At 37.5% G+C, this 25,487-nt stretch overlaps 2 protein-coding genes across 3 annotated transcripts in view; both read right to left on the minus strand.

Annotated features, from left to right (window-relative positions):
- The window catches only part of LOC134754051 (heme transporter FLVCR2-like), a 392,641-nt gene that overhangs the window by 8,604 nt on the left and 358,550 nt on the right, over positions 1–25,487 (minus strand). The window lies entirely within an intron of this gene.
- On the minus strand, positions 3,644–21,428 carry LOC134754114 (uncharacterized). 2 transcript variants are annotated; one of them, XM_063690200.1, is made up of 5 exons: positions 20,658–21,428; positions 19,115–19,225; positions 14,614–14,701; positions 5,949–6,051; positions 3,644–3,916 (listed from the first exon to the last, which is right to left on the minus strand). In XM_063690200.1, exons 1-5 carry the CDS (start codon positions 21,332–21,334, stop codon positions 3,708–3,710), a joined length of 1,188 nt encoding a protein of 395 aa, XP_063546270.1. In that variant the 5' UTR covers positions 21,335–21,428; the 3' UTR covers positions 3,644–3,707. The 2 variants fall into 2 exon arrangements, with proteins under 2 accessions (XP_063546270.1, XP_063546264.1); XM_063690194.1 differs by having other exon boundaries at positions 5,916–6,051.

The raw sequence follows: 25,487 nt of genomic DNA on the forward strand, positions 1-25,487 counted from the left end.
AATGAAACGACGAACAGTGCATCTCACACGCACCAATAAGCGTGAGCGAGATGACAAATGACACGATGTTGCTCGCACTAATCAGCGTGAGCTATCGTCGAGGTCGTGTCAAAACACGATAGAAACCGTAACTAATTGTTAAATTAGAATCGGCCTCGCGTTAATGCAGCATTAACCCCGACTTGTTTCCTGCTGACTTACAAAGAAGTTATTGTATAATACGTTATCACTGAAAACCATTAAATAATTGAAGCCCGGAGTGGAAATAGTCGCAGTTCAGTTAAATTGTTTCAAGTTGAAACATAAAGACCGAAATTCCGAGTTTCGTGATGTGTGTAGAAACTTTTTCAAGGATAAGAACTTCGGCATACTTGCAAAGAGGGTCAGGATACACGAGTTCGCAATACAGTTATTATATCCAGAGCATTAACTTGTTGAATTTGGTTTAAGAGTCCCCGGCAAGCTCGGTTCTCCATACAAACGTAGTTACGCTCTTATTTTAAAACGACTATCTAGATTGCTCTGAAACTGTACTTACAATAGGATAAGGTATATCTAGTCCTGTAATTAGTTTATGTAGCTTCAGATATCATAGTTAAAAATATACAGCGAATTTAAGTTTTTCATACAGACATACATACTTACATTGTTTTTGCTCTATTTAGTTTTTTTTTATAAACTGGAGCTATATATTTATAAACTAATTATAGGACTAGATATACCTCATGTATGTACAAAGTTTCATTACAATCCAACACGTAGTTGTAAAATGAGAACGAAACATCGTTTGTATGGGAAGGTGAAATTCGGCCGAGCTTGCTGGGGACTCTTAACACTGAATAAATAGATGTGAAGCTTTTTGGAGCGCACCCGTACTGGGAATTCTTGAATACTAAACCAACTAAAACCGCACCTCACCGATCTAAACCTCACCATCCTCTGTAACTCGCCAATTGTCTGGAAACTTGTCCGCAACCCCATTAAATGCTACCTAATTGGATGTGCAAGCTGTGTACCTATATTGCCTTCAGTAGTGGAAGCCGTACGAGCCCAATTTCAAAGAAAAACCGCAAATCGATTCGATGTACAAGTTTAGCCATTTGGCACACGCAACAAGAGGTCAAAACAAAATTTTTGTCCGCAGTTCCAAAAAAAATAAATAGGTTTGCTGTCATGTTTTTTGTATGGGAATGAAATTATTTTAATAATTGCTTTCTTATGGTTAGATATAAGGGTATCACGTATCATTTGTGGTAGGAAACATAGGTATTGTACAAAAAAAATCAGCCATATCGTATCGGAGGAGCCCAAACTTGGTATGTTTTGAAATTTATTTTTGTTTTAATTAAAAACAAAAATGACTGAAATGTAATAATGTGGTATATTTTTAGAATCGCCTTAAAAAAAACCATATTATGATCCATCAGGATAGGTTTCTTAAAAAAATTTTTTTGGCCATACAAAAAAATTTGACTCAGCAACTACTTTTACTGCTAAGGGATTTTTTTTTAGGAACTGCGGATCAAAAATTTCATTTCGACTTCTAGTATGCGTGTGCCAAACGGTTAAACTGTACATCGATTTGAGTTTTTTTGGCATACACCTTACACTACAGTTGTTGGAGTTTCCATGCTAACCACATGTACTTAACGCACTGCGAACGTTACGTATGTAACCTGCACACAGCGTTATGCACGTATATAGCGCTGTCCCTCTCGCACGCCGATACGCGTTCAATGTGAAGACCACTTCGAGATCCATAATATGTACCTATGCGTAATAATCGGAGAGCGTATTAATTCTAAAGAAAAATATATTAGGCTGTGTTATGTGTAGGTAGTTGGTAATAGAAAAACTTACGTAAAAAATATTAGTTTTTTTTGTATTAACTAATTTGCGCCCGTTGTACTCGTTTGGGGACAATTTACGGTAACTTAGCGTTAAGTAAGTGCACTAATCCGGAGGATGGCAGACCCATGGGGCATGGCGTTAAAATATAAAATAAAAAAATAAGGAAAAAATGGGCTTACCGCGAAACCAGAAAAACGAAATTTTGTTATCTGCCTCTTTATCACTTAAGAGAAGTAGATAACGTAATTTCGATTTTCTTGTTTCGCGGTAGGTCCTCAGATTGTGCTTAGTGGCGCCTCCTACGCAAAGTTTTGCGTTATATTCCTTTTCCCTATTATAAATTTTCACTGACGCAGGTCGTTGAGGGTACCAATCGCTTTAACTGCAAACTCGCACTCGCTAACCGATTAAACCTATAACATTTTTATAAGCTTCAAAATATACTGATAAAAGTACCAGGGTAATTGTTAAATTTAATATTACGAAGTTAAATTACTGTTGCGATAACATCTGCGATTCTTCAGAATATATCACTTGTAAAGTACACGGATAAGTTTAAAGGATTGCGAGCAAAAGTAAAATAAACACACAACCAACATTCTATCCTCCCGATTTGTACATACTGCCATGGTTGTAAATGTAGCTAAGAATTGACTGCCTACGCTCGGAGGAATTAATAACTACCTACGAGTACTGAGTAGGTCAGTTTAGTGTTGTTATTGTTACTGCAGCGAAAAATTCGACTTCTTAACACTTTCAGTGCCACACACAATTTCCAATTCCAATACAAAATGAACCGTCGTTGAATGTGTTAAATATTACCTACCTATTTTTTTCTTATCTAGAAACCAGAAATAATGCCAAGGAGGAAAATCTATCGATTTTCTTTCTCACCATTCAGATGCGGTGGTGTGGAATAATTTTAAATGAAATTGTTAAAAAATAAAGGCTCATATAAAACTCGTTGCGAAACTACCAAAATAATGCAAGTGGCTCTTTCAAGATCTCCTTCATGCCACCTCCTCTTATATCTAGGGACCCAATGCATATATTATTATTAAAACTATAAAGTATCAATTGAAATAATGAATATTTCAAGTATTGATATTGATAATATGACACATCGTAAACTGCAATCAACATTGCATTGAGTAAACACGAACAACAAACAGCTATACCGTTTAATCAAATTAAACATTACAATGACAGCTGTAACAAGCATTATAACAAGCCCTAGATATTAATAATGAGCCGAATAAAATAAAATTAAACGGACATGCTTACACTATAATGTTGTATTGCGGTATATGCGCCATTTTGGACATTTAAGTGAAAATAATTGGACCGAATAATGTATCTTATACCTAAAAATATATACTCGCGCACGAAGGGTTCCTTACCATTACGCAAAAAACGGCAAAAAAATTACGTTTTTTGTATGGGAGTATCAAATATTTATTTTATTCTGTTTTTAGTATTTGTTGTTATAGCGGCAACAGAAATAAATTATCTGTGAAAACTTCAACTGTCTATATTACGGTTCATGAGCCTGGTGACAGACGGAAAGACGGACAGACAGACAGACAGACAGACGGACGGACGGGCATCGGAGTAAATTAGGATGCCGTTTTTACCCTTTGGGTACGGCACCCTAATAAGGCCTGAGGTTAAAGCAGCATTAGAGCTCTAATGATTTAAGATTCATTGCCAGCGAGCAGCGACCCGCTAGGCGGGTAGGTGCTATTCGTAGGCGCTTTTCGCTACAGACGGGAAAAACTTGTAAAATAAAACATTATATCAAATGTAACATTACGTCTAATAAAGCATTCAAAAGTTCCACACAACTAACGGCGGCTTCACACTATATTGTTGTACGGCCTCGGCACGAAGGGCACCGGGTCGGCGTCGGCGGCCAGCAGCAGGCGCACGTGCACGTTAGCACGCCGCCAGCGACTCCACAACACGTAGTGGTCCTTGCACAGCAGGTACACCGTCACAGAGTACCCGCACAACACTATCGCCATGAAGAAGTCCATTGCGGTCTCGGTTATGCGGTGCGATATGCCTGGGGATATAACGGTTAAATAGACTTGTGAAAGAGATTTCATTTGTGGTTGCAACGTTGCAATCATCTATGCACATTTAGGTAGTGACGTCACTGGGACGATTTCGTACAATACCGGCCGCAGACCGCACTACTGATGTGGTGGTGATCCGTGTACGGTCCGAGTTTTACACGAAACGAAAGTAACTGGTTATTTTATTGGAAGAAAGTTGCAAAATTAACTCGCTTTCTTCTTAAGAGACGCGTCTCGCAGAATTCGCCCGGTAGATAAAACTGTTTTTAAAGTTTTTCCGTTTTATTTGCAAAGTTACCAACGCAATTTACTATACGAAACTAGTTAAGCTGAATGCGGCCAAATCCATGTGCGGGAAATTCCGTACATGAGGGTGTTTCTTCTTTTTTTTAAACGTAATAGGCAATAACACAACACACCTGCTTTTGACTGCTGAAACTAAAAGCACTCGCTGTTTTGTCGATCAAGATGAAATATAAATCGCTAGGTAGGTACTATTGTTAAAAAAAAGCGTTCATGTACGGGGGACTATTGTTAAAAAAAGCGTTCATATACGGAATTCCCCACAGACGGATTTGGCCTCATTGAAGTAATTTAAAAAAAGCTTACAAAATAATTCCTAACTGTAAAAAATAATCCGTTACTCTTATTTTCAATTTGAGAGCTTAGCGTTATGTCGAATAGCATAAATATTTATATAATGTAATAAAGGAATATCGCAAATACTTTAATTAAAACATTCTAGATTGTTCGGTGCACTGCAGAAAGTTCGCACTAAAAGCGTTGATGAATGTGCCCATTGCAGCCACAAACTTATACGAAGAGCATTGAAACAATTTCAAAAGTAGCACAATATAGTACAGAAAATTTACGAAACTTGTTTATAGAACAGTATTTTAAGGAACTTTTATTTGTAGGGCTTGATCACCTTTTATTTTATAGAGGCGGAATGCATTACGTATAAAACCCAGGCTCGGGGATAGGCCTGGGATGGATATGTGGGACTCCCATATACGCTAATGAGACCCATGGTTTACCCACTAAACTCCCTCTTTGCCGCCTCAGGGCTTTATGGCGAGGCCACAGGAACGCCGAAGTACTCTTCCGCAATCTTGCCAGCGGCTGTCCGAACTCCGGACCCGACTGGCCCCCGGGGGCCTAGTCAGGATGGAAATCGTACATTGACAAACGCCAAACGAAAAGAAAAAAAAAATGTATCGGGATGACAGGTCCTACGACGAAATCACGTGATTATTTCCATACATTATTTGTTTAGTTTGGATTAGGTACTGTGCAGAGCATAAAATTTTGTTGAGTATGCAAGACTAAACAGTGTAGCAGGGAATTTATTTGCCCCTGGGACACGCCGCGATTTTATGAGAGTAAAATGTAGCGTTTATAACTGTTCCTGTTTTACTAATTGCTGCTCCAGCTACAATCAGTTTATGAAGACCGCGAAATCTCCACACATTAAGCGCTCTTTGACTGTGTAATATTTAACACATCGCTATTAGCCATACCGCTTAGTTGCATTTTACAATCATTACATACAAGTCAAGAAGATACGATACGGGTGGATTGTTAAAAAAAATTACATTAGTTGAGGACCTGTAAGTTATATGCATGAAAGTGTGTTAGCGTGGTGTTAGCGTATGCTATATGCACTATGTGTGTATATTAGTGATCGTTAAATTTAGGTACCTTACTAGGGCCACTTGCACCATACACTAACCCAGGATTAACCGGTTAAACCTAAAGGTTAAAATTGGATACTGGGTTAACGGTTTAACCAGTTCACTCCGGGTTAGTGGCCCTAAGAGGTTAGCACAACTGACAGGCTTTCGTTCACGCTTTTCGTTTTTTTCTATCACACAGTAATGATTAGAAAGAGGTTGGTAGTTCATGCGCGCAATTCGACTCTCCCGGTCAGTAGTGCTAAACCTTTGCTATTAATACAGAAAAAAGAAATAAAAAACAAAAACACACCTTCCTCTTTCCGGGCAATTCCGTGTATCTTACCAAATTTGTTGCCCTCAATGACGAAGTACTGCGTGCCAACGATGCAGACGGCGAGCAGGCCCGCGGTCACGGTGGACAGCAGCCAGAATATTAAGCAGTCGGACTGGAACAAAAAGATTATATGAATCCCGTTTTTATTCCATGGTCTGGTTTTAAAAAACTACAACAGTTTCAACAATGATATATGTTCTCGTTTCGTGTTTTTTAAAGTGAAGTACCTATCTTTAAAAAAAGTATACTACATAAAACATAGATCTAAATGTTTGACATTTTCTACCTATTATCGTTTCAGTTTCAGTCTTGCATACAATTGTGTTATATTTATTCACAAGTAACAACTATTACGTGCTACATATTTTAAATTATTGAAACATTTTAGAAAAGCTCATTACATATGTTTAATTTTCTCTAGAATGCCTCTAGAATCTGTAGATTAAATCTGTGTCGAAAAATCCTAAATACCTATGCATTACGTATTTTATTGAATTTTTACAAAATCACACATCTTGTTACAACGCGGAAGTATGTTGGGACTACTTGGGACAAAAAGATAAAATGAGGTACCTATGTCTACAATTAATTTTGATAATTAATGATTAAATCCTAAAGCTAACCTATAGGTGTTAATCGTGCCCGCTCCAATTCATTAAATAAACCTAATCGTGCCCCGCTCCAATTAATTCAATAAAGCAACGAGTGAAAATAACGTCACAAAATGAACAGGAAGTAATATTCCCGGTAAAGGGAATTACATTTTATTAATTTTGTTACTTCCATAATAACGGGGCCATGTTTCACCGTGCCTCAATAAGTGACAGAAATCCAATATGCTCGTGTCTTGTCAACGCAAGACGCTAACGGTGACGCTTGCGGTTAGGGCATCGGCAAGGGATTGACTGGATTGCCGATCTCTTAACTTGCCTCCAGAATCAGGCGAACTAAATTGACATGAGATTGACAGATAAAATGATACGACCGTGTTGCATAATAAACTACAACTAATAAATTACAAGCGGAACTCCTACTCTAATAAGTGAAATTAGAAAAGGAGTTCCGCTTGTAATATTATAATATAACTATAATATAATATAATATAACTATAGTTGCAGTTTATTATGCAACACGGTCCTAATGTTAAATTATGTTTGTAATTTTATTATGTAGTTTGATAACTACAAAAATTATTAAAAAACCGGTCAAGTGCGAGTCGGACTCGCGCACGAAGGGTTCCGTACCATTACGCAAAAAAAACCGGACAAGTGCGAATCGGACTCGCCCAGCGAGTTACGTACTTTTTAGTATTTGTATAGGGGCAGCAGAAATACATTATTTGTGAAAATTTCAACTGTCTAGCTATCATGGTTCATGAGATACAGCCTGGTGACAGACAGACGGTCAGAGGAGTCTTAGTAATAGGGTCCCGTTTTTACCCTTTGGGTACGGAACCCTAAAAACTGGCCAAGAGCATGTCGGGCCATGCTCAGTGTAGAGTTCCGTAGTTAATCTTCCGTTACGTCACAATTCACAATAGGCTAAACGGGAGCTAATAGTATTAATAATAGTAGACTGTTAACCAAGGGATGAATTTCAAATTTCCCCCGAGTTAAACACTATTTTTCATATGAAAAGCGAGGAATACAAATAACGCATGCGGAGTGAAATCTAAACAAAGTTTTGAACATGTAAAAAGTAAACAAAAAATTAAACTATAATTATATCTAACTGCCAATTTAAAGTCTATATATCTGTCAATGAATCCGGTAAGTTTCATGGGCACTGGATTCTTTCTCTTGAAATTGTGGTCAATCTAGAAGAACACCATTGCGAAACTGTATGTAATTTCTCCAGTACTATTTTCCTATGGCCGAAAGCGAAGATAGTGGAACATTTTGTGGGAGCGGGTTAGGGGTGAAGGTATGTTTATAATGTTTTTACATCCTTTTTCTTAAAAAAAGTCTGATTCAGGTAATCATTCCAGCATTAGCCACTTTCCTGGGAGGAATCGATTGAAGAAAATGACGGCCCGCTGAGTCACAAAATCTTATAGAGAGGTCATGAGATTGTCAAATGTGGCAGTAAAACTGTTTAAAAATATCTTGAAGATATGGGCATCAGCAAACATTCAAGAAAAGTCAAGGTCTCCGAAAATAAACTGTCTGCAAAAATAAAAAAATAACTGAAAATTTGGGTACGTCATACCGAGAAAAATGTACAAAAACTGTGCGTAATGGGTCTTATGGGGGACTAATCATATGTCAATTAAAATGGAAATTTATGGCAAGGTAACTATTATTTTAAGAACACCAATGGTCTAACGGACGAGAATGAAAAGTATGTCGAGCATACGAAGTTTCCTAAAAAAAGTTTTCCTAAGGAAGATAAAATTTTAACTTTAAAAAATGCCAACATGTGTGTTTTCGACACCGATGGCTTTAAAGTATTTCAACTTCCGTTAAAAAATCTCGCATTTGAGTAAACTTTATCTTCCATTTAACGTTGTTAAATACATTATTAAAATACATGAAAATTTATGAAAAATAACCATGTTGTTTTTATTTAATACGACAAGTTGTTTATTTCGAGAGTTCGGTTGTCGCCATAAATCTAAAATTGGTGATTTAATTTTGTAGATGTGGCCGGTAGATGAGATTGATGCATATTTAAATCCAGTTTAGGGACTGGCGTTTACAATCGAAGCAATGTACATCAGAAATTAATCAGGCTGGCCTTATTTGTATTTTGAGCCAAAACCTTTATTTAATTAGTTATATTTATCCAATCCAAGACTAACAATACAATATTCAGAACGTGTTGTGTTGTAGGGTCATATGCTAGGGTCAAAGCTGTATGAGGATGACTATTATTGGGTTTACTAATGTATTGCCAAAAATCGTTTCCCAAAGTATTACTTCCCGAACTATTTTACGCAAATTATCATTTGGCAAAATTTCATTTCGCAAATTTTCATAATCCAACCTAACCTAACCCAACCTAGTACCGCTAGTATGTCATTTTCATTTCGCAAGTATGGGGTTGGGAAATGAAATGGTTGCGAAGTAAAAAACTTGCTAAAATTTCATTTGGGAAATGAAACTGATGCTATAAGTTTGTTGGGAAGTGAAATTTGGCGAAAAATATTTTGGTTAAACGGCGGTATTCCCTATTATTGCTTTCAACAAGTCAGTGCCCCGTCTCACAAAGCTAAATGTATACAAAACTGGTGTCGAACAAATTTGACAGATGTATACCGTGGCAAGAATGGCCTGCATCTTCACCAGACTTGAATCCGTTGCTTTTCTATATGGGGATCCATGCTCAGCAGGATTGGGAGCACACAGGGAATGAATTTAAATTCATTCAAGCACATCCGTTGGTCAATATATGGGACGATATAACAGATGAGGAAGTACGTGCCGCGTGCAACTCATTCTATGGTAAGAATGCGTAAAGTTATACAGGTTAAAGGAGATCGATTTGAGCTAATGAATTAATTTTGTAAATATAGAGTATCCTTAAAATAAAAACAAGCTTAATATTTTGAAGTTGAGTTAAGTTTATGGCTATTTTAAACTAGGACACTTAATCTGCCCAACCCTGATGTAGTTTTACACTCTCATTTTAAAACGACTAGCTAGATTGCTCTAAAACTTTGTACTTACAATAGGATAAGGCATATCTAGTCCTGTAATTAGTTTATGTAGTTTCAGATACCATATAGTTAAAAAAATACAGCGAATTATTCATACAGTCATTCAAAGTTCTTAATCAAAAAATTTCATTAACTTCATCGTCATGCAACATCAGTCATCATTGCAACATATATGCAAAAAGATATCTAACGAGACATAAATTAAATTAAATTAAATAATTATTTATTTCAGAAATACAATTTCCATAATATATTAGTAACATTATTATAACTCTTAACCTATGTTAGCGACAATGTCTATGTATGTAATCTATGTATATAATTTAACTACTTATCATAAACATGTAGGCTACTCCAGTACTTCCAGAAAGCGCCATCTATCCTGTCTGCGACTGTGGCTAGGATGCTCGACACCACCCGCTTGCGCATGATGGCGTGGAAGCCTCGATGCGCGCATAAAAGAGACTGAAAACTCTCGAAATATCAATTATCTCTTTCCTAACGAGCAACTTTTAGTACAGAACCTTGACTATCCTACAAAAGTGCCAAAGGCAGCAGCATCTTGCGGTCAGTGCCGCCGCTGAAATATCGTCGCGTCGCAGCTCGAACAACTGAGGAGTGTCTCTTCAAAAGGGCTTATTTCTCTATGAAAACCATACAAAAATAAGCCCTTTTGAAAAGACACTTCTCAACTGATTGAATTTTGGCCACATTCCGTGTTTCAAGCAATATTTGTCATTGACAAAGACCTATGTAACTACGTACACGTAACTACCTACCTAATACCTACCTACGTATAAGATGAATAAGTCTAAGGAGAAAACGTGCCTCGGAAATCAAGAAAAAAATATTCTCGCTTGGATGGCGCTACCACCTTTGGCCTATTCTCGGCTAAATGGCGTTGACGGTTTCGCTTGTTATTTAACAATTTTAACACATATCAGTGAAAGAACATGGGTCAAAATCATATAAATTTAAAAGCAAATAAAAAAAACATCCATCAGGTGATCCGTCTGCTCGTTTGCCTCCTATTTCATAAAAAAAAAATATTTATGCATATAATATATGTATAATTTTTTTGGTATTTTATACATTTACATTTTTAGTTTTAATCGTGTGGCACTAAATTTACTGTGACTACAAAATTTACTATGACAGTAACCCTCTATCCTATATATTCTCTTTGTCATTGACAAACCTTGCAGATGTTGAACTATTGATATTAGATCGAAAATGTACCTATTGGTAGCATGCACTCGCTCACTTTACGATATAATTAATAGCATATAACTTCTGCGCGCAACTTCGTCTAGCGGAGAGTACTTTCATGACCCACTTCCATATATTTCACATCCTTTTTCGCCACCTTAACATATGATTTCCGTGATGAAATCTATCCTATGTCCTTTCCCGGGAAGCCAATCCTATCTAAATCAGTTCATTGGTTTAAGCGTGAAGAGTTAACATACAGACAGACAGACAGAGTTACTTTCTTAATTACAAAAGATGGTTGTGATTTGTTTTTTTATTTTTTTATTAGTCAATTATTACACTAAACGTGTATCGACGAACGACGGCCTAGCGGCGCCGGAAGTTTCAAAATACGGAAATAGCTTTACAATGCATGTGCTCGAAAAGTGCGTTTCCTACGGAGCCATATCATGCGGAAAGTACTTCTTTTCCGCACTAGTGCTTTTTGTTTTCAATTTTTTTTAACAGTACATTTGGTGCTACTTTCTCGCACTAGTGAAGAAAAGAGCACTTTTCCGCACTAGTGCTTTTTGTTTTCAATTTTTTAATAATTAAACTTATTTGCCATTATATGTTTTTTTTTATTTACTCGCACAATGCATAGTAAAACATTGTATGATACACGTGCGTAAAGATGATTTCCGCACTTGTTGCATATAGCTATAGGTACTTTGGGTGTAAGAAAGATCTACGAAGTACTCTACCAAGCACCTAAAACAATCAAGGAACCGCAACCGTATCGTTATAAAGTCTGTAGAATTTTTATTACACTGAATTAGTCATCATTTTAAACTGCTACATATGCACCTACAGGAATGCAAAAGTGGCAGTTTCACCCATTAGCATTACTCAAGAGCCTGGACAGTGGCATTACTGGCACCTAGTGACACATGTTAAGATTAATTCTCGACTAATGGTCGGGTCGTATCTGGAGACACGGCAGTGCCCCCGCCAAGTCGAGCAAAACAAACAAAGAAGGCAGAGCCGTGCCAGTTTCTCGAAGCTACTTACGGCATTTTCGACCACGACTAGGTAAATTAGCCTAAGCCTCCTTACAGTGGTGACCCTGTGTGAGGTCCCCACGGGGATCGACGTGCACGGTTGGTCGGTTGCCACTCTTCGCTATAGTAGTACCTATATAATCCCTCGAATGGAACACGCATCATTTGTAAGATTTTGTCAAAAGCGACAACCCTAACACTTTTGAAAATGCTGCATGCTACTTGTATGAGAAAGGGCAAAAACGGCTAGGAAACATTGCCCACCTATATTGTACCTACAGAAGTTTACATATTTTCCCCTTGAAGTGACCCTTGTTTCATCGTCTTACGAGCTGTTTATTCATACGAAATCGACATGGGTAACGTTCCAAAAACTTAACATAACTTTACCCGCCATTAAATTTTTTTTCGGTTCCGGTACCAGAGTAGGAGTTAGAAGACTGTTGAGGGCAAGTTTGAGATAAGAGCAAACGTTATGACAAATCGCAAATAATCAGGCAATTGACAATTCACCGTATATTGCTGGTTCAACAATTAAACTTTGACGCTAAAGTGCCGTCATTATCTACAGTCCTAAATATGTACAGGAAATTGACATTGATGAAAAAAGATTCGACGAAAGAAGACGTCACGCTGCATACCGTGGCATAATATAGAATCTTTGAATTCTAATAACTTCTGGCATAAGGTTCGAATGTCAAAACTAGCATTTTGGCTCAGAACGGCGTCTGCCAACGACGCGGTAGGTGTACGCATCGTTAGCTCCGCCAACACGATACCGCGGGTCGGGAAATTGGATAAAACTTTTTACACTTTGAGCCACGGAACGGTTAACATTAACATGATAACAACATTTAACCCATTAATTGTTAATATTACTCAAAATGTTATAGAAGTAGGTGACCTACTTACAATTGACTGAAATTAAATTAACGACATAAATTTACCTAAGCTACTTTAAAAGTATGTAAAACAAATGCCGTTGTTACCGGTAAATATTACATGATTTTGGAGTAACTCCAATGAGTTGCTACAAGCCAGAGTGGCTGACCTCTAGTTTGGAAGTTACACTCCTTAAATAGCTGCGCTTATTACTCTTATTAGCGTACTTAGAAAGTTAGGAATCAACTGACAATCGAAAATATGTACCTACATCTAGACCTGTTTCAACATAAAATACATGTAATGTCATGGGTAATTAGGTATGACCTTCTAAGGTACTGTGGCAGATCGAAAAACGAAGTCGTGCAAACTTTACACGGGTCTTTTCATCTTACGCCAACGTTAAAAACACAAAAAGACCCAGTAATTTATTACATTTTATACAAAACACGCATAACGGAAAGGGCTGCATTTACTCGTAGACTTCAGGCAAAAGGTCCTTCAAAAGGAAAGGCGACAAATTTGTAAGAAAGAAATCAAAATGAAGGAAAATTCACATATTCGACACTCAATTTCACGTGGCTCATTCGAATTTTGTTTGAGTGTTTTTCCGTTTCCCTCATTATTTTATGTTATAACATTTATAACGTTTTTCAGGGAAAATACATATGTTTTAGCTTCTAACGCTATGTAACGTAGATACATATTATCCTTTCTAACCGATATCACCTATCCCACCAGTTTCGCCCTTGTCGTCTCATATATTAGTCTTCAAGACATCATACTGAATGCATTGATTGAATATACCCATATCCGAGATGACATGAGCGAAAATCGATTTCTAGAAAACTTCTAGACAAAATACCGAAGACAGAATAGAAAACATGCTCAACTTCAAAATTAATTTATTGACTAAAAAACAAGAATTCTACCTCTACCTGTAGTAAATAGGTACCTAATTAACACTTGAGCAATACAGATATTGCTAGAAAATGTTAACTTCTTTGAACAATACAGCGGAAAAGTTTTGCAAAAGTTAACAATAAACTGAGACCAGTACGAGAGTAATAAACAAGCAGTTACGACCCAAATGGCCCTTTAAAAGCGTGCACCGATTTTGAATCGTCGAAAAACGCGCAAAAAAGTTTGAAAATCGCGGCAAAAATGTGAAGACGAATCGCCTGACGGTCCGCTGGACCTAAATGGCCGCGCCAAATGGATAGCGATGTAGGGAAGGGGATGATATTATGACGAGAGGAAGTTACAATTAGTCAAGTTTTCCATGTGTGTTACCTATCATGCCTTGGCTCACCTGCAATAGTACCTGCACTGTGTACTGTGTAGCGTGGCGTACCGTTGCGTTGGTCGGGTAAAAATGTTGCCTTGTATTTTACTACAATATGTTTTAATCCGGAAGAGAACTAAGGTTGTTGATATAGATCAGAGTTGCTAGACTAAAATGATAGTGGGATAGAACCTTTCCGCCCCATCAGTAGGACCGAAGGCTGATGGGGCGGAAAGGTTCTTGAGTGGCGAGTGTGGCGACCGCGAACCGGAAAACGCAGCAGTAAAACCTACAAATGGCTCCTGTTTCGAAGGTCGCCGAACCACATTCGCAGGACCTGTAGCACTATGTAGCGTAGCGTACCGTTGGTCGGGTAAAAATATTACCTAGTATTGTACCAAGTATTTTTACCTAATTTTTTTATAAGTGGCTCCTTAATGGCTTCTGTTCTGCGAGTTGCCGAACCACAGTAGTAGGGCTTGCAGCAGCCGTGTAGCGCGGCGTGCGGATGGTCGAATAAAAATATTAACTAGTATTTTACCAAGTATTTTTACTTAATATTTTAAGTAAAAATAGCCCATGCCTTATGCCTCTCACCTGCAAATGGCTCCTGTTTCGCGGGTTGCCGAACCACAGGCGTAGGGCTTGCAGCACAGTGTAGCGAGGCGTGCGGATGGCCGGGTAGCTACGGAACATTTAAGTGTCACATACATGTACAGACTAGACTACAGATATACCTACGAGCAGCTGTCGCCAGTGCAGGTTACAGTTGCAAGTAACAATAGAATATGAATATTTTATTTTGAAATCACATTACCTATCGCTGCCTTAACATGCCTTTAATTATGATTGTATAGGTATATTGTATATGTATGATGTATATGTGTATACTTATTGTATTATTTTAGTCTATGAATGTTTGTGTCTTCAGTTTGTTGAATTATATGTATACCTGCACTGTCCGTTTAATATTGTAAGTTCTTAATATCTCCTCAATCTCCTGCTAGGTACCCAAAGGATGTCTGGAAGATTGGTTTTTAGACCGCCTGTTGTTACCTAGTTTTTAAATATATATTTCATTTCCTGCGTATTTTTAACAGTATGTGCACAATACAGAATTTATTTACCTATAGATAGGAATAAATACTGTGTACGATACACTAAAAAGAATTTAAATTGAATTCTATACCCGGTACGTTACGCAATTCGAGAATATGAAACGCGAAATTGTTAAATGAATTCATAAATCGCAATGAATGGGTGTTTCATATTTTTATTGTGAAAGATTTTGTGTCAGTAATTTCTTTATTTGATTACATGAAAATTCAAATTTGAATTTTTTGGATTTTTATTCAGGTGTGAACGGGGGATATCCGAGTGTGGATTATGTTGAAATTAACGAATTTACGATTTTTGCACTTCGTTTCACTGTTTTACTCTATGGTTTTTCATTGTTAAATGAATGAATGAATGAACAGTTAGTACCTATGTAGGCTTACTTACGCCTACATACTAACTGTTTTTTAACTACATAAACAAAAAATATATAAGATAAATGAAAGGCAAATGAGCAGATCTTAGCCAGTTCAGTCTTAGTCTATTTCTTTATCAACTCGCTCACAAGGCAATTTGTTTCATATAGAAGTCTATACGACACAAGTTTAATAAAAACATAACGGCTCATAGCCCACAGGTGTCGCCGCTGTCTTCATTTCGGCGATTTGCATACTTGCATATATTAAGGTTGTATGTGGCGTGATTCGAAAACACCGCATACGCCACCGAGCCTACATTGAGCTAACGAGCTATCGCCTTATTTATAACCAATGTAATAGGGATCTCTATTTAAGAACAGTTGGTAACGGTCTTGAAATCACACTCAAAATGGTTCGAGTTGAGGCTATCGCTCGCCTGCGCTCGGTTACGGATGGTACAATATGCGAGATGCGAGTCTATTTCTCAAACCAACCAGTAGAAGTGTACTCTCTAATTTCGCATCGCTGTTAAGATTGTTAAGTTCTCACTACACTGGTAAACCCGGCCGTTCGGCTTGATTTTGGTACAGGACCAGGCTACGTGAATAAGTCCTTTTAGTTTGGCGAGAGAAAGGATCGTAACAACTTTACCAAAACGTGCATTGCTACGCGAAATTGCATATTGGTGATTTAGCATTTTAGTTTGAGACGTGGTTCTGTTAATTTATTTAAGGGTATTGGAACATGTGAAAATAATTGTATACTTAGTATGTATGTATATACAATAATACAACCATTCTGTAAAATAATTGTATAGTGTTTTATGTATGAAAAACAATCTATGAAAATGACTGAAATAGATAAAACGCTTTGAAATCAAAAATTCTTCGTATTTTATCTTTGACGAATTTCAGCAAATAACTAGTCGAAAAAAAGTCTTTTCCCCTCACTAGCTCGGAAAGCCGTCTTTTATCCTTTAAAACAAGCGGGGAAAAACGCATTTTATCCACTAGTGGGGAAAGTAATTTGACCTTGGATGGAGCGTGTTTAAGTAGCTTGACAGATAACAAAACGTAAAACGCTCATAATAATGGTTTCGTTCGATATTAATTATCATTAAATAAATGGTTTGAGAATCTAATAAAAAATATCAAATTTAGCTTTATTTAATAATTTTCATAAACCTTAAAATTCCATAAGAAACGTTAGATTTTTATGATTTTAAATATAATTCTGAACGCACAAGTTGAGTCGATGCAATTTCAAAACGCATGGTTGACATTTCATACGTCAGAACAGAAATGTCAACATTGTCAACAAAATTTTTACTTAAAAACACTTCTCATCGACTCACGTAAAAATCAGAATTTCCAGTGTTTGCTGTTATAATATCGTTAAAAAAAAGTGATTCCAGTGATGAAGATGATCTAACGTCTGTGGATGTTGCACTTTCCTCGCTATAGTGAGGGGAAAAGTTTTGTGTTTCACACGGGTGCAAATGTATTTTACTTCTCGTGTGTTTAAGCACTCGCTCCGCTCAGGATTCTATTTTAGAACCACTCGCTTTGGTTCAACTATAGAATCCTTTCGCTTGCTCGTGTTTCAATTCCACACTCGCGGGTAAAATACAACTTTGCACCCTTGTATAACAAATAACTATTAATTTTGCGTCAGTCACGAGCAAATCTAGTTCAGTTTTATTATACCTGCCGGGCTAGCACATGATTGGCGCGAGAGTATCTCGCCGCGACATAGACTACCCGTCCCTCTTTAATTCATATAGTTAGTAAAAGGCGTAGTCTATCTCGCGGCGAGATACTGTCGCGCCAATCATGTGCTCGGCCTACTGAAAGTACCTAATTTGTAAAGCTTTGAGACGAAATGTATAAAATACTATTTTCTACTCCAAGCACTCTTATTTGTAGATGAATGACTACCAGTGAGATTGAAATCAACTTCATAAGAAGCGCGACGCGCGGGGCCCCAGCGCAGTGTTCTTAGGATCCTAACAGCCACTGTTCTTAGGAATATGCATTAGTAGTTTATACAATCGTGATATAATGGAGAGCTTTTCAGTCGAGTACCGTGTTAAGGCCACAAAGCTTGCTGAGTGGCATTATTGGGTACCAGATTGAGAAGCTTGATTATATCACTATAATTGTATTATACAATACTTTTTCTACGAGTAAACAATAGTTATTTGTGCAACAAGAGAGGAAAGTTGGTTTTTCTTGCGAGTGTTGATTTTGAGTTCCGAGAAAGCGAAAGATTCTAAGTTAGAATCTTGAGCGTAGCGAGGGACTTAAAAACACGAGATGTAAAATAACTTTGCTCTCGTGTGACACATATAATTTTTCACCTCAGTAGTGAGAACATATTAAAGGTTAAAATGTATTTCGAATTTGTAATAGACCCCGAAGTATGAAGTGGCAGTTCATGACCTTCACTAAATTAAGCTAAGTACTTTGTTTCACTCCCTGGAGTGAGGAAAGTCGCAATTCTCGATTTTGGCCACCGTAGCCTATGGAGACTAACAAGCAACGCTAAGCGGTTTTCGTAGTCTATGGATGTTGCTATATTGTGGGTGTCACATGCGCGTTTCTGACTTATGAAGCGATTGTTTCAACTATGATACAACCTAAAATAAATCGTTCGTTTCTATCTATCGTTTTGTTTCTACCCCTTGGCCGTGGCGAGCTGGGATAAATTGACCAATCACAGCAATTCTGACTTCTAAGCAAAGATCTATAAACTTTGATTTTCAAACTCAATTTCGTTTCGTTTTGTAACATCGGCCCTTGAATTTTAAGAACCCTTATTATGTACCTGTTGCACAAAATACTATAAGGGCAATATAAAAGTGGCATGTTTTGTATTGTAAGTTGTACTTATTACTCCGAACTTCTTTTGATTTTGATTTAATTTTCAATATGCATGAAAATTGAGTGCTGGAGTGCTCGCGTATCTGTAGCTGTATACTTTAGGTTTGTTTACCTATATGATTATATTAGTTTAAATTATTATTTTTTCACCTCAGCAGCTCGAACAAGCCTACTTGCTTAGTTGAGGTTTTCCCGAGGGGCTACAGTATGGGGTTCTTCAAAAAAGGAGTGTACAGGTTTTTAAAGGGTCGGCAACGCGCGTGTAATATCTCCGGTGTTGTAGGCGTCCATAGGCCACGGTAACTGCTTACCATCAGGCGGGCCGTATGCTTGATTGCCACCGACGTGGTATAAAAAAAAATTGGGTGAGGTGCAAGAAGGTACCCATATTATTATATATACGCTTACACATCGAATGCCTAAATAAATTTTGACTTTTCTTAAGGGATTTTTTAGTAACTTAAGGATACAGGACAGGTACGGATATTAAGCGGAAAGTCAGACGAGGCATTATAAACCTTTGACACCTATGGAAGTGTCCTGCGTGGGCGATCTCGTTGCGAAAGCGAACGCTGTGGGCCCGCCGCGCCGCGCCGCTTCGCTTCGCGCTCGCGAGTTGTTCGCTTATGTAAGACGCTGCGACTCTGCAAAGACTTTTCCGTGACAGTGGCAGTTTCTAGTATGACACTTCAAAATCGTTGCAGAGTTAGATTAGACGGAGTCAAGCATAAGATGTCATACCTAAATCCACAAAGTTCACAATGGTTCCTCCCGACTTGGTTCAGCCATCGCTCCAGGCAAGTCAAATGCACGTTTGCCAAGGACCCTTTGCAGTTGCACGGTGATATCAATCTGGAATCAAATATCACAATAATTTACATTTTGGCTTGGCCAATGCCGCAGATGTACTTTGAAGTTCAAGCAGCGAGGAGAAGTAAAATGCTTTTCATCACACTTGCTTAGTAAGCTAGTATAAGTTCAAGGCATAGGTAATGAAGGACTTTGGGCATAATTCTTATTTAATGGCGCCATCTAGTGTTAGCATTTTATTAACCTTCAATAAAATATCACTAGATGGCGTCCTTATATAAAAATGTACCTAAATTGCTTTCGTTATGCTTTAATTGTACAGCGAGCTGCAAATATGCATAGACACATTATGAATGGAATTCAGTGCGCAGCGGCCAGGCAAGTCGGATTTTAAGTTAGGACTCATAAATAGGAGTAGGTGACATATTTAATACGCATAAGGCTTAGTGAAAAAACATTAAAAAGGGCCACCTACAACATTTGCACATGGGGAACGCTGTGTTATATATATATATGTATATATATATGTTTTTTTTTTTTTTTCAAAAAAGTATAACACATTTTAAACTTATACAAGTTTCGCCAAACTTGCGTTTAACGGCGAAAATATGGAAGTTGTCCGTCTTGATTATTTACTAGTCTTTGGTAAACATACGATTACATAGGAGAAACTTTCATTTTATTTTATTTTCTTTATTGGGGAAAAAAACAGATACAGACCAATAAGATTTACAGACAAAGTTAAAACAGTACAAATAGCCTACATCCTAAGACAATTCCCACTAGGAGGTCCGACAGTAGTTTTAGGATAGCATTGTGATCGGAACTAAATACACAGACATACACTATATACTTAAACTAAAGTACATAAGCACAAGCATAGGTCATAGGCATGTCGTCAAAACATTTTACTTACTATTGTATTTGCGCTTATTGGCAGTGAGACTTTCGTTTCCGGTATTAATTAAGGTAGATAGATAGATTTTGTAGTAGGTATCAGTTTATTGACGTCTTTTCCGAATCTGGCGGTTGGTACTAGTCAGAGTAAGTTTTTTGCTTTAATCGTGAATGGTTTTAATTCATTCCACTAGCTAGTTTAACCACAAGCGCTGAAGGAAGCGCTGGTGGCTTAGCGGTAAGAGCGTGCGACTTTCAATCCGGAGGTCGCGGGTTCAAACCCCGGCTCGTACCATTGAGTTTTTCGGAACTTATGTACGAAATATCATTTGATATTATTTTACCAGTCGCTTTTCGGTGAAGGAAAACATCGTGAGGAAACCGGACTAATCCTAACAAGCCATAGTTCCCTCTCTGGGTTGGAAGGTCATATGGCAGTCGCTTTCGTAAAAACTAGTGCTTACGTCAATTCTTAGGATTAGTTGTCAAGCGGACCCCAGGCTCCCATGAGCCGTGGCAAAATGCCGGGATAAAGCGAGGAAGAAGAAGAAGAAGCTAGTTTATCCAAGCAACTAACCTTTCCCTGCCTCGAGTCATACAAATTCTGCAAACGTTTGATCCAATACTTGACAACGAGTCCCTTTGCACAACTGCAAAGCCAGACCTCTCAGACAGAGTTCCCGAAGTTTTTTTCTTGTTCTCCGAACCAGACTTCGATAAGTTTGGATCTGGTGCTGGCTGGTTGGTCACTATCACATTCGCAGGTGCAGACGATTTGTCTTCCGTCTGAGCGGCCGTGACACAATTGGTATCATCTTGCATACCCGATACAGTACTCAATGCTGTGTTCTGGACTTCACTTATAGCAACCTGATTCTCTCTATCGACTCTAAAATACGATGCCATGAATTTTTTTATGTCAACTAACATGGAATCGTTTTTATTTGTTTCATCCCCGTTTAAATCTTTAGTATTGGCTATGTTTACATCGCGTACTTGTGGCCCGAAGCTTATAGAGGTTAGGTCAAGTGGTGCTCCATCTTTATGTGTGTATATTTGTCTAAAGCTTTGCTCGGACTTAGACAGCTTCAGCGGGTGGTTTGCTTTAAAAGGTATTGCTCCAGGTAGATCGTTTGTTTGTGAAGGTCCAGCGTCGTCTTCGAGCACTAGTTTGATTTTCCTTTCTGCTTCATCTTGTTGTTGTTTGACAGTATCTTCTTTTTCTGGAGAATGTGACACGTCCTGATTTTCCATTAAAACATGTGAAACATTTGTGTTTTTACTTAAAGTACAATTTTTGTTAGTATAGAAATAATTACGATTTGTGTTGGAAAATAAGCTTGATTTGTATTTATTGTTATGACAATTTCAAAATGACATTTCATGTTTCATTTACCCAGTGAATAAAATAATCAGATCAATGCAATAGTTAGGTTGTATAGCACATCACGCATTTTGTACGGTAGGGCACCTAGTGTATTAGTAATTTATGGACATAGAGCATAATTAAATGGGATTGCGGGTAAATCTCTTTCACGAATCAACTTTATTGCATTTCAATAACGTCCATACAAGCGTCCATATTGCACTGGTGAAATAAATGTGTATTAAAGGCTGGCTATATTAGAGTAAATATAGAGGTAAAACATTTCCATTTACAACTTGTTAACTGAACTGCTACAATTAGAATAGTTGTTTGAGAGCTACAAATAAATAACGCGAGTTCTACGTTAATTCGAGCCGCGGTCTGCGGGATTGCCATTCCAATTGCACGAGTTTGGGTGAGTCAATAATCCGACATACTAAACGTCCACCGCGAATATATAAATCTGTCTCCATCACTATCGTTCCAGCATTATTGGAGTGTTGGGGACACAAATCAGGGGCATAGTGCGACTATCATGCGATGCGGCTGAAGTGGGACACATTGCTTTTAAAGTGGACGGTTGCTGGAGCAATAAGGTTCTTGAGTGGTGGTCTTCATCAAGTTTAGTGTCTATTATCTACCCACAACCTTGTAAAGATCGCAGGATTCGCAGGTAACCGGCGGACATGGGTAACCTGAGAACGGACGTAGAGATCCTTGGGGGTGGGCTTTTTGTCTATTAGAGGAAGACTTGCGGTTAATATGACGATGCCTCGAGGCCTCTTTACATTGGTTCCTCGAATAACTATGCCTGCATTCGCCAACCATGTGAACTTATACACAGCCAGTTCTAAGTAATCCCACTGCACTAGAATCTTGGTCTATCCTATCCGTAGTGCGGTCAACCGTAGAGTGGTCTAATCGTAGTCCTTGCGGACCGGATTCCCGCGATTTTGAGATCGCATTGCATTCGTAGAAACTTCGAACCTGCAGCGTAATTGTGTAGTTTGCGAGAATTTGCGTCAGTCGGTTTGAGGATTTAAAGATGATTTAAAGTATTATAATAGTACCTAAATCGAACAATGATAACATACTCATATCTCATTTTACAGACTAAAACGAGAGATGATTTAAGTCGAAAGCAAAATGCATTCCAGTATAACATTTTTAAACTGGAGTTATACATAGGTAAACTGCTTTTTAGCATTTTTGAGAAATTTTACAGGAATATTGTATTACTTGTATTGTAATTTTAGGTCCAGTTTTAGCTAGGCAGCCTATATGCAATTTCTCATAGTATTCTATAGGTATTTATTATCTAATATATTATGGTCCCGGTTTTATTTCATTTAAACAAATGTAGTGCAATGGGATTAGATAAGAAACGGGCATCCTCGTCACTCGAACTATCGCTAAATTAAAGGACTTAAAATCCCATACACTATTAAATGTAACTATAATTTCGCTCGTAGTTACGAGTATCTAAGATGCCTCTGAATGTAAGCTAAGTTACAAGTCTAATTGTTTGGTAACAAAGTTACCTCAAGTAATTAGTGTTCCAATTGTTGTTACAACAATGTTAAATACGGTCCTACTATTCGTGTACAATGTAAAGTAATAAGTTAAGCTCGGAGTACAATAAATATGTTTCTGTTTGACTAAATAGGTAGGTAATGGTTGACTGGTAGAGAATGTCAATGTCAATACGTAGGTACCAAGGGCCTGACACTTTGATAGGGAAAGATAGTATTATTGCGATTCCTATAAGAGGAAAGAGAAAATAGTGCCATGCTTTGTCCTTATCACCGACCGAGTTTTTTTTTCATGGTCGGGTTTTCCAAAAAGGATTTCTGAAAATTCATCTCTAAGCGGGTCGAAACTTGGGTTGAATAAATTTTAACGACTTCTGCTCATACAAAAACGCGAAAACATAAATTTTATCTGGCGAATACATCAACCAAATAAATACCAACTTTTTCGAAAGTTGGTTCAAAATGAGAAAAACTAAGTCTTTAGTTATTCTGTGGTCTTATTTTAATTTTACTCGTTTCCCTACTTATACTTTACTCGTTTACTTCTCTGAAAATTAGTATAATTTCATGGCGGAATTTTCGCAAACTGTCGTATTCAAAATACCTACAGGCCAATTAATAGCATCAACTATTCAACGCCGTGTGTAAACAGTGTTGCTTTCATAAAATTCCACCCAACATCCATTTGCGTCCAATATCCACCTAAAAACTGTAGTCATAAAGCCTTAAACAGCTAACAATAAAGACTATATTTCTTTGTTATAGCAATAGGAAACCGTTTTAGAATTGTAAAAAGTTTCTCGATTTCCCGTTGCGCTAGAGTTGTCCCGTTAAAAACGAATCATTAATGAAATTAACGTTAAAAGTTACGCTTTATGACCTAAATAGTTGGATACAATGTTTCTTTATAGCTAGCGTAAACGTTTGCTAGACTCGTGATGTTTTTTGTATTCTTACGACGTAGCCTTTTTATTATTTTGTTGACAGCTCTTAGCATGTTTTATTTGCCGGTTTATTACCTACGTATTTTATGCGTGGGATTAAAAGGGCTTTTAGGTAAATGAATTCACATCTCTCGTAGTCAAGAAGGGCGCAGACATTAATGTAGGTACACCGTACACCTATAGGGCTATTCTCGAATGAATATTTAATTCTAGAGTATGCGCGGAAAGAGAAGAAGAGTTATGGATTGTATGAGAACCTGGAACCACAACAAACTAAATATGACTTCTCTTTCCGCACAGATTAACTTATCGTTATTGCATTGAAATCGTATTAGACGGAGAGATAGCCCCGGACAATGGCATTTATGTACATGATAATGAGGGCAACGAAACTTGACTGTTAGTTTGCTATACTATATCCTTATTACTGGATCAATCACACGTCTTCTGGCAGCTGTTCATCGGTGGAGGTCAGAGAATGCCGGCTACTTGAAGAATGTGAGTTTAAGAATTCTGGGTTTAGTGTAGTACATAATATTATTAAGGAGAATTAGGTATTTAATTTCAATATAATATTGTCTAACGACTGTTAGACTAACGCTTTTCATTGTCATCGTCTGCGGTTTTTGTTTCCGCAATAATGCTTTATGTCATTTATTCTTATGATAAAATATTGACCTAGCGGCGGCGGTAGGATAGGGGGCGTATTCTGAATGTAATAACAAATCCGGATTGGAGTACCTAGTTTATTGGGCTCGGGTCAAGACAAGAAAAACCGTATGAGGAAAGTCCTTCTACGTATGTATTTTGAAGTGATAACGTCTTATAAATCGATGAACACCGGTAGATATAGATAACCGGTAGCATGTGCACGAAAAAGTGTCACGTTGTGGACAGATCTCCATTGTAACGTTGTGGACATATCTCCATGGTAACGTTACGCATACAAAATAATGATAATTCAGTGATAATAATTCAAATCAATTCATAAATAAAAGTATGCAATTTTTCATCAATGTCATAAGAAATTATGACGTTATCACGCAAAATTATTGTCTGTAAACCGACTTTACAGACAACCATAATTTTATATATGCATTCGTTTTATTTATAGTATTATCTTTTACCTAATTTCGTTTTTAATATCTTTAAGTACCTCTAACTGTTGATTTTTGCTACAAGTGTTTGTCTTGCCCCATAGTTTCTATTACCCCACCTAACCTTATTACAACCAGAATACGCCGCTAGGTTGGGGGTGCCTATCGAATATCCGAGCAAAATAATTCGCACCCCGAAGTAGGCCACAGGAAGCAATAATATCCATAACATCATGTTATCGGTACTTTAATTAAGTAGACGAAGCAGCAAATTAATATTCATAGGTTTCTAAATTATTCTATGTTGTTGTAATATAATATAGCCAATTTGAAAACCTCGCCGCTCGCTTTTGATCTTGCAGTTTGTTGCATATAGGGAATATTACGCAAAACTTTGCGTAGAGGGCGTCACTAGCACAATCACAGGGCCTACCTCGAAACACGATAATCTAAATGTTTTTTTTTTTT

The sequence above is a fragment of the Cydia strobilella genome, chromosome 2 (genome assembly GCF_947568885.1).
Source record: "Cydia strobilella chromosome 2, ilCydStro3.1, whole genome shotgun sequence".
NCBI classification, from domain to species: Eukaryota; Metazoa; Arthropoda; class Insecta; order Lepidoptera; family Tortricidae; genus Cydia; species Cydia strobilella.

Coding starts and splice junctions, on each gene's coding strand:
- LOC134754114 (XM_063690194.1), bottom strand. CDS start 21,334: ATGGAAAATCAGGACGTGTCACATTCTCCAGAAAAAGAAGATACTGTC. Junction 19,226..20,657: donor ATGACTCGAGGCAGGGAAAG/GTTAGTTGCTTG, acceptor ATTTGATTCCAG/ATTGATATCACCGTGCAACT. Junction 6,052..14,613: donor GAAACAGGAGCCATTTGCAG/GTGAGAGGCATA, acceptor TTTTTGTTCCAG/TCCGACTGCTTAATATTCTG.